At 36.3% G+C, this 11,076-nt stretch overlaps 1 protein-coding gene across 1 annotated transcript; it reads right to left on the bottom strand.

Moving 5' to 3' along the window:
• Positions 1 to 779: 779 nt before the first annotated feature.
• LOC114459846 (E3 ubiquitin-protein ligase TRIM39-like) lies at positions 780 to 3,821 on the bottom strand. Its single transcript, XM_028441998.1, has 2 exons — positions 3,759 to 3,821; positions 780 to 2,475 (listed from the first exon to the last, which is right to left on the bottom strand). The coding sequence occupies exons 1-2, from the start codon at positions 3,777 to 3,779 to the stop codon at positions 883 to 885; spliced, it is 1,614 nt and encodes a 537-aa protein (XP_028297799.1). The 5' UTR covers positions 3,780 to 3,821; the 3' UTR covers positions 780 to 882.
• Positions 3,822 to 11,076: the final 7,255 nt, after the last annotated feature.

Genomic DNA, 11,076 nt, shown 5'->3' on the forward strand with positions numbered 1-11,076 from the left:
GGTTTCTCTTTAATTAAAGGGTAAGATAATAAGGAAGAGTCGTAGTGACTTAAAAAGTACATTTTAAAGTTTGAACATTCAACACTTTATTCTTCTTAATTCATGCAAATGCTTTATTTTCACCACATTTTTTTTTTGTAAATTCTTTATTTTTCTGTATTTTTGTTTAAACAATTACACAAAGTTTACAAAGGGTGGCATACAACACACTTTGACAGATACAATAATAAAGTGTATAGATGCCTGTGATCTTTACAAGTGCTTTTTTCTTGAAATAAAACTCAAAGAGAAATTAAAAAAAACAAAAAAAAACAGTTAAATTCAATTAAAATTAAGTAAACCTGGATTAAACAGAGAATACTTCTTCGACGTTCAATCACCCTCTTTTACATGTAGATTTCAAAAGTAATATGACAAAAAACAAAAGAAAAAGAAAAGTGTACATAGTTTTATATATCAACATTTATACCCACATACAACACTTAAAAATAAAATGTACCACAGTTATACTCAACACAATTACAAATTAAACTTAGATGGACTGACAAAAACTCCTTAGATAACCTGAGCATCTTATTTTTATTACATTTCATAGAAAAAAATCATCATGTTCCTATTTTAATAACCACTAACACATTTTAACTGATCATAAAACATGTAACACGTTTGTACAATGAATCATTTTGTAAAATATTTTTTAAATCCACTTTTATTTCATCACAATCCAAACACCAAATGTGAAACATCTTTAATAAAATGTTTCCTCCCACTGTTGAGAAACATACATGTTAGGTTGGATGGAGTGTGTAACCAACCTGGAGAAGTGAATGGTTGCAGAGAACCATTGAATCTATTGTTGGTGAGACTTCATCATGACACTGATCATTCACTTTGATTGACAGGACAGATGATCAGAGGTGATGAGTTTTTACCACCATAGTTTAAACAAGGACTAAAGTATGGGTGTAGTTTATGAGTGAAGCAGCAGTGAGTGAAGGAGTAGATCAGAGCTGCTGCATCTACATCATAAAAAGAGACCACACCCTCCTCATAGTCCACAAACACACCCACCTTCTCAGGAACACACTTCAGATGAAGAATGACTGAAGGATCTTCACATGCTTTATACACATTTCCATCTCTGAGGATCACAGTCCAGTAACCATTCTTAGGAGTCAGAGTGATGTCTCCCTTCCTGTTGATAGATTCTTTAACCACTCCTAAATCCCACTCAGTTTTTCCTTTAACCTGAACCTCAAAGTAAAATCTACCTGAACTGAAACTCTGTTTCCCTAAAACACAGACACAATGAGAAAATCTCTCTTTGTTGTCTGGAAGTTTCTTCTTCACATCACTGTCATAAACTTGTTTTTCATCATCAGACAGGACGAGTTTAGGATGAGCTGTAAGAGGATCAAGAGTCACATCTACTGCAAACTGCTGCATCATCTTCATCTTCATCATCTTCATCTTGTCACTGAGTGTGTCCTCCAGCTGAGTTACAGCTCTCAGCACAGTTCCCTCATGTGATGATGGATGGACCATGACCTCTGTCCAGTCCTTGGTGGCTGGAGGAGCTTTCAGGGAGCAGAAGTGTTGGAGGAGGTGGTCTTCAGAGTGGGAGAGCTGCTCCATCTCAGAGCTTCTCTTCATCAGCTCAAAGATTTCCTTCTCCAGCTCTTTGATCAAACCTTCAGCCTCTCTCTCTTCTGCTTCCTGTTGCTCCTCCATTGTCTTCATCAGCTCCTTCAGGCCTCTTTGAACAAGCTTCATCAAAGCAGTGAACATCTCCACACCTTCAGCTTTCCCTCTGTCTGCTGCTTCCTTCCTGAATCTCACTGACTCTCTGATCGCCTCCAGCTTCTCTCGTCTCTTTTGGATCATCTGCTGAAGACAAACTTTCTTGTCTTCAAACAGATCTTCTCCCAGAGGGACTAACTGGTGACTCTTGTGCTCCAAAACAGAACACATCAAGCAGACACGTGTCTGATCGCTCTGACAGAACAGCTCCAGAGGTTTGCTGTGCTTTGGACACATCCTGGTTTCCAGGTTCTCCACAGGCTCCACCAGCTGATGTCTTCTTAGGCCTGATGCTGTCAGATGAGGTTTCAGGTGAGTCTCACAGTAGGAGACCACACAGTCCAGGCAGGACTTCAGGGCCTTTACTTTGGTTCCAGTGCAGACATCACAGAGAACTTCTCCTGGTGCTGCTGCTTTCTTCTCAGATTCACGTCTGAACTGAGAAACCATCTCACGCATCATAATATTGACCTTCAGCTGAGGTTTAGTGCTGAACACCTGATTACACACGGGACACCTGCTGGTGGTACTGGTGTCCCAGTGTGTGCTGATGCATGTTTTGCAGAAGTTGTGTCCACATGGTGTGGTGACTGGATCAGTGAGCACCTCCAGACAGATGGAGCACAGGAAGTGATGTTCAAACATCCCACTGCAGGCAGGAGACGTGTCCACAAACTGAGGGACAGAGACAAGCAGCACATTAACAGGACACTCTCATTGTTGTGGAACGTTCCTTTACTAATGTTTCTGAGTCCATCTCACTGAGATCACCTCTAGTATTTAGCATTGATTCAGTCATCCTGTAGTAATGTGGACAGTCGGCTGTGCCTCAGCAGCTGAATGTAAAAGTGCAATAGTTTGAATGTTTAAGGTTCAAATTAGTTCTAAAGTTCTCTCATATTAACACTGGAATTTTTCTAAATTATAGGTTAGGTTTTTTGCGCATTTTATTTTAATGTATAATCTTTTTTCTTTAAAATAACCAATATATTATGTAATAACAGACTGAAGTTTAACACAGCACAAACCTTTAAAGTCTGCATGGACCACACACTACATTTAACAGTGATTTTGTTTGGGAACAAATTAAATTACTTTACTTGTAACTTATAAATACACGTAATTTCTTTGCAACTTGTGACTGAAATTCACAAATTGTGATTAATCGTGATTATTTAGTCATATTTGCAATTGATTGGTTATTTTTTAATCCATTCACGGCTAATTTATATTAAAAAAAATACGTTCCCCATGAGCAGTAGAGACCTTTCTTAGATTATATCACACATCACATGACTTTTAGTGGTGGGTGGTAGATGATGGAAACCAATGGCAAACTGTTTACACATTTAATCTCTAACCTAGAAACTGGTTAGATATATTTGCACTTCAATCCTGTTTTTTTTTTTTTTCAAAATGAACATTACATTTATATCAAACCTCATTTGGACTCCGTAGAATGAAAGTTAAAGATATGGAAAACGTCACGTCACCAATTTTAAACTTTAGTTCAAGTTATCTTCAATGTTCCTCAAATAAAGATATCTATGTAGTTGTAGATATCTGAGAAGATGTTTGGACTTGGCAGAAGTAGAAAGTTATGTTATTCTGTTTGTTCTATTCATTTTTTTATTAACTCGTCACATTTCCTGAGATGCAATTGCCGTTTGCTAAAAAGCAAAAGTGTTGATTATCTAAAAAAGGAAACAAATGGTTAATTCATTCCTACATCAAATATGTTAGTTTCTCATGTATAAATATAATTTCTCTTTAACTAAAAAAATATGTTAAACTATGGAATTTTCAGTGGAATACTGGATTACAAAAATATTCAATAGCTACAGCCTTGAAACATATTGTAGACAATTATAGATAACATGTTGTTGGATGTGAATCCCTGTTTTAAATGTTGACAAAATGAGCTAAATGCAGAAACCAGTTAGAAAATCGTAACTTACCTTTGACGTTAGATGTCCCATAATAAAGCCCTTCAGTGTTTAAAGGTGTTCCCATAAAAAGCAGCAGAGCAGCAATCCGTCACTTCCTTTCAGCAGCTCAATTCCAATGTTTCCTCAATTTATATCTTGGAATAAAACAAAGTAATGATCACATGTTAAATGTGTCACATTAAAATTAATAAATACTTGTTCCTGTTGATTTGAGGCCAGTGAAATATGGGCCTGTCATAATACGTAATAATAATAATAATAATAATAATATGTAGCTTTACGTGCAGTGAGACATTCTGTTATAGTTTCCGATGTATATATTATATGCCGCTAACACACACACACACACACACAAAAGTTACTTTGAGACAGTGTAACTTACAGATGGGCGGAACAGAGTCAGTCTGGTTCAGTTTAGATGCACAGAACGGAAGCTAACCTCTAAGTGCTCTACATAGTGCAGTGTTGGATGCAAGACGGTGATCAAAAACAGAAAAAGCTCATCCACAGTGATGATGTCATCAGTTCTAACTCCACAGTGATGATGTCATGAGCTCTCCAGTGATTGGCTCTAGCGCGCACGTGACTCCGCTGGCTCTGCTCTCAGGACCATTTTATGAAATAATTTAGGAACGGTATCATTGTAGTCGAGACAAATCCGATGTCGCACAACTTTGAACCAAACAGCAGCCATGTTGAAAGTCTCATGGCACCCTCATATATTTGTTGATGACATATTAATGAAAAACACAACATTTGCAAACCACAGGAGTGAAATTGATCATGTACTGACCTGCGCCAGTGCCAAAATCTCACTGTCCAAGTGTCAATGTTCCCGCACAACAGTGAACTATGTCGGTCTCCTAGTCGGTAAGGGTGTGGAACCACAGGCACAACACATTCAGGGTCTTCAGAACTTCAAGGTTCCCCAGCATGTCTCAGGTTTAAGAAACTTCCTTGGTATCTGTAGCTACTCCAGGCAATTCATTGACAATTACGCCAATTTAGCAAAACCTCTTTACACATTCCTAAAGAAGGATGTCCCTTTCACTTGGGGTGAGCCCCAACAACACGCTATGCAGACTTTAATCGATATGCTAACGAAGGCTCCGTGCCTCGCCTATCCTGACCACAACAAGGAATTCCATCTGGGCTTTTCAGCACACTGCCTCAGTGCCGGTCTGTACCAGATACACGAACAAACCAGTGGTTGCTTACGCATACAAAACCAGACCTGATGATGTTACAAGGCCAAGACCCCGTGATCTCCTTGATGATTCGCCTCATGGGGGACAATACACTAGACAATCCCTCCTCCTCTGACTTTGCCTCCACACTTAACCTCGACCATCTGTTCGCTGTCCGTCACTTGTTAGGGATAGTCAATGGCATCTTGGTCCATGTTTCTGCTGACTCACAAATGCATGCATTTGTCGTCCCGCAAAACCAAAGGGGGGTGATACCGGCACATGCCTATGACGAACTACAGGTGGGAGGTAGAGTCTAATATTACAGTTTTGCTCTGCCCGCCGGCAAAAACGCTTATCATGCAACCAAACAAGATAAGAAATTTCTTCCCAAATCGACCGGACCCTACCTCGTCACCGATAAACTGTCTTCAGTGGTGTACCAAATAAAGATTCCCAACACAAAGACCAAACAAAGCTCAAGTGGGTCCACAGAGACCAAATTAAGCTATACAGAACAACAAAACCAACAGACGAGCCGTCAACTGCAAGCTGAATAAACCCTACAAGCAGAGATATGGTATTCCTAATTTGCCAACCAGTCGTCGCATTCAATAACATCTACCACCTCAAGGACATCGTAAATTACAAACTAGGACTGGAATCCACTACAAAAGCCCTATCCAACCTCTAATATACATGTGGTTTACACCAGACATGGCCCTAGTCATTGTAATTATTCTCTGTCACATATATCTACCTTCTGCACCGCCGCTTTATGCCTTAGGCACACCAGGAAAGTACAAAACCAAATCATTTGATACTCCGATCGCATATTCAAACGCAACCAACCCAGATCCGAGGGTGCACTATGCTATAATAGGGGAAACCCCAATTACATCACAGAGAAAACAACAATATATATTGAATATTGTCATTCTGGTTTTATACATCAAAGCATCATCTCAAGGCAAGGGCAAAATATTGAGATCTATATCTTATATCATATAGCTTGAAAATATTCAGACATTTAAAAAAGGCCATATCGTCCCGCCCATTTGACACAAAAAATATGTCGACGTAAATGTTTTGTATTGATGCGTCGTCCCAAACATATATGTTGTCCCACACCAGTCCAGAATTGATATAATGCACTGGAAATCTAGCCCCTAATCCGCCAAATGCTTAGAACGAAGAAGATCTTATAACCAATAATGGAGTTTGCACCAGCAGTGGGAGGAGCTTGAGTCGTTCCAAAGATCTTTACAATATCAGCTCAGTCTTTTATACTAGCCTGAGTTGCCATGACAACCTGTCAACTTGAGCTTCCATTTAGCCTGAGTTGCCATGACAACCTGTCAACATTGAGCTTCCATTTTAGCCTGAGTTGCCATGCCAACCTGTCAACATTGATCTGTTCGAAGTTGCCTTTTGTGATTAAATGTATGTCATATTATCATAGGAAGATCAAATATATTAAATTAAATAATGCAAACACACATTTTACTCCTCATAGTGGATATATTGTATGTATGGACTGTTACATCAGGCATAATTACTACCAATGAGAGAGCGTCTTATACAACAATAGAAAACTAATGAACATTTTACTCACCAGGGGGCGCTGTTGGCCAAAAACTTACATATAAGTCGCTTCATTGTATAAGTCACAGAGGTGTAAAAAGTACTGATATATCCTCAAGTACAAGTACAAGTAAATCATACATAAAATACTCAAGTACAAGTAAAAATTAGCTCAATTAAATAGTATTTAAAGTTAAAGTTACTAGTTACTTTCACTCCCACAGTTATTGTTGGTTCTCTTACATACAGTAAACATCTCATGTAGAAACCATAAAAAGGAAAAAATTATGTCTTTCACAATTGGAATCTAATTTATTTTCCACAAAGGCATCTGTATTAAATAAAATGTTTCTCAAAATGTAAATTTAAAAAAAAATAAATAACACAAATTAATTCAATTCACAATAAAAAAAATAAAAACAATGTATCAGGCTCTAAGTATAAATACATTTATAAACTCTAAAACTGAGAAAATAACTGGCATTCAATGCTGTTTTGGTGCTAATCTGATTAGTTGGCTATGATCTAATGCATTACGTTTAATCTGATTGGTGGGCTATGATCTAATGCATTACGTTTAATCTGATTGGTGGGCTATGATCTAATGCATTACGTTTAATCTGATTGGTCGGCTATGATCTAATGCATTACGTTTAATCTGATTGGTCGGCTATGATCGAATGCATTACGTTTAATCTGATTGGTTGGCTATGATCTAATGCATTACGTTTAATCTGATTGGTCGGCTATGATGTGATGCATTACGTTTAATCTGATTGGTGGGCAATGATCTAATGCATTACGTTTAATCTGATTGGTGGGCTATGATCTAATGCATTACGTTTAATCTGATTGGTCGGCTATGATGTGATGCATTACGTTTAATCTGATTGGTCGGCTATGATGTGATGCATTACGTTTAATCTGATTGGTCGGCTATGATCTAATGCATTACATTTAATCTGATTGGTGGGCTATGCTCTAATGCATTACGTTTAATTTGATTAGTGGGCTATGATGTGATGCATTACGTTTAATCTGATTGGTGGGCTATGATCTAATGCATTACATTTAATCTGATTGGTGGGCTATGCTCTAATGCATTACGTTTAATTTGATTAGTGGGCTATGATGTGATGCATTACGTTTAATCTGATTGGTGGGCTATGATCTAATGCATTACATTTAATCTGATTGGTGGGCTATGATCTAATGCATTACGTTTAATCTGATTGGTGGGCTATGATCTAATGCATTACAATTACAGTAATGTGAGTACTTGTAATCCATTACTTTCAGCTCTGATAAGTCACAGACCAATATTTTTAAATGAAAAAGGTGTGACATATGACAGAATTTACGGTATTTTAGTCAAACAAATATTCACTGCTCATAAAGCTTCACTAGCTCTGAGTCTATGATAAATATCTATAAAACTTTTCCTCTTTGTTCCAAAAACACCCTAGAGCGGATTAGACAGTTTGTGATGCACTTTTTTACGTTTACATGTGTGCATTAAAGCATGTTAGTGGATTATCCCCCGCTAAACTAGTAGATTAAGGCATCATTAGCAGATAATAGATGAAGATATGCTAACGTTACTGGATAAACATAGCAACACAGCGTTAATCACAAGGTTCAGTTTTAATAATGCCATTATTATACAATTATAGAATAAACTTTTAAACGTGATTTATTTTGCTGTAGTAAATTAAATGAATGAATTAGATATAATTTTAGGACATAAAGACCCTATGCTATGAATCTAGATAATTGTATCCTGGATTAATCTCCATTAATGGGCGTCAACTAACCAAACATTCCCTGTCAGAGAGAAGCTGTCCTATGAAGGTCGATAACAACACACTAATTGAAGCCAAGTGTTTTCAGCCTGGGTACATGCGTGTTCACATGAAAGGGGTGGAGCTAGCAAAGTCTGACCAATCACTACAATGGAGAAAACTGGCAGAGTGAGTTTCTTCACAATGGTGATGACACGTGACGATAAAAAAACGTGTGTGCTGTTGTAATGAAGGGAAACTGATCACTGTCCGTTATCAAAGCAGGCTGACTTGATAAGTGATAAAACCATTCATGTTGTGGATTAAAACTACTAATAATATGATTCACTAATATGATGAACTGTATTAACACATCTATAGTAACAGGTTATGTACCACAGACCTTTAAAACCACTGTAATCAAACCTCTCCATAAAAATGACTTGTCCAATTATAGACCAATATCTAATTTCCCTTTAGTTTCCAAAATTTTGAAAAAGTCATCACAGGTCAACTATGTGATCACCTACTTAGGAACAATTTATACAGAGCTTTCAGTCTGGCTTTAGAGCCAATCACAGCACAGAGACTGTCTTAGTAAAAGTAACCAATGATCTTCTCTTAACCTCAGACAGAAGGTTGATCTCAGTTCTGGTTCTCTTAGATCATATCTGTCAAGTTTTGGATTTGAAAATAAGGGAAATTTTCTGGCGCCCACTACGAGCCGTCCCACCCTCCCAACTAAGCTCCAGTATTCCTTATATTTTAAGATAGATGTACAATAAATCTAAAACCCACTTGTCAACTACTTACTAAATACAATGATGTGATTATAATCTGGTAGGTCGACCTTTATTAACATTTAAATGTTTTGAACATTCCTACTAGGGCTGGTGATATGGAGCAACACTCATATCTCAATATATTTTATCTAAATGATGATATATGATATAAATCTAGATCATTTTATCAAATAAAGTCTGATCAGAAAGAAAATTCTGGATTCGCTGGATCATTCATTATCTCTTTTCTGAGTTGTTTCTGGGTTTGTTGCAGCTGTCGGCACTAATCTCGCGAGAGCTGCCGCCTAGGCTAATTCAGGTGGCAGTTCTCGCGGCATCTTTTAATTTTTATTACATTAAAATAATGGATATTTACGGAAAAGTAATAATACGTGAAGATGGCGGGAAAGAGGGGTAAAATACGAGAGTTTCCAGGCCAAAACGGGATACTTGACAGGTGTGTCTTAGATCTCAGTGCAGCCTTCGATACAGTGGATCATCATCTACTGCTGCAGAGACTGGAAAGTGTTTTTGGGATTAAAGAAATAGCGCTGGGTTGGTTTGTGTGTGTGTGTATCTGCATTTTGTCATTTTCAATTTGAGTTTTTAATAACTTTTCAACTTTTTAATTAATTTTAATGAAAATGTAACGTTCCACTGGTCAGCAGTTCTTAAACCCATTTCAACTTTTAAAATGTTCAGCTTTTTTGTTCATTTTTAGTGAATACCTTCAACTTTTCTGTATCTTTAACCGTTTTTGACTCACAGCCCTTCAATGAGTTCCATTTTTAGCTTTGACCAACTTCTAGAGTAGAGGGACAGCTTTACCTTCAACTCTTTGTCAACACATTGTCATAACTTGTAAAATATTCAACCTACAGTCCTAATGTTTTTAAAAGTAGTACTTCTATCTGTCTAGCTGCTCACAATAGCACATTTGAATTTATTATTGTTATAAGTTCTATCACTGCCAATGACATAACCATAATTGTTGCTTCTCATTTCAAGTTATTCATTCCTGTATAACATTTTCAATCAAAAAAAAAGTGTTCAAATGCAATTATTTGGGTCTCAAGTATTTTTTTTTTGCATTTGAACACTTTTTTATTTGATGAAAATGATCCATGAAACGTTTATGAATGTGTGTTGTTCCTTTTATAAAAATAAATAAATATGATCATTGAAATAACAAACATTTAAAGCATGATTTAAAATGTGTGTGTGTGTGTGTGTTCATTGGCCTTTTGACCAACTGAGAAGGTTCAAACACACACACTGTGACACTCCACATGAACACGTAACTGGTATCAGTCACATTGTGAACGACTTTAACAAAGATTTAGAAAAGTTTAAAAAACACTTTTGTTTAAATTGTAAAAATGACTTAGAAAGTTGATTTCATCACTACCAGTGGTAATAATACTGAGTATTATTTAGTGTTTGTCTAAGGTTATCAACCTATTCTGTTTCCCTTTTTAAAACTATTTAAGAAAATAAAAGAGAAAAAAGGAACAAATAATCTAAGTTTTCCCTTTGCTTCATGTTTAGAACCAAGATATTTTTCAACTTTGATCAAATCAGTGAAAAACCAACAACTTAATGTGTCTGTGAAAAATATATAATCTGGTAAAAATTCCATAACATCCCTTAACTTGAATAAAATATATAATGGCATTAATCTTTGTATTATTCTGTTTTTGTAATGTGTTCTTTCTTCCCCCGGCTCTTTCTTTTATGTAGAATCTATTGTATCTTATTAATAAATTATTTTATTTTTTTAATAATTCTGCTTTGCAGCCTTAAATCCAACAAATTATAACATAATTAATTTTTTTATTTTCCAATACTTGAGTTTGATTACATTAAGTTTGGTTTAAAATTTAAGGGTAAAGATTTATTACAACTATATTTTAATTATTGTATTTTTTAAATTCATAAATGCAGATATTTAAAAACAAAGTCATGTTTGTCACATTTTTAATGAGTTAAAAAT

Source organism: Gouania willdenowi, unplaced genomic scaffold (genome assembly GCF_900634775.1).
Source record: "Gouania willdenowi unplaced genomic scaffold, fGouWil2.1 scaffold_358_arrow_ctg1, whole genome shotgun sequence".
Classification (NCBI taxonomy): domain Eukaryota; kingdom Metazoa; phylum Chordata; class Actinopteri; order Blenniiformes; family Gobiesocidae; genus Gouania; species Gouania willdenowi.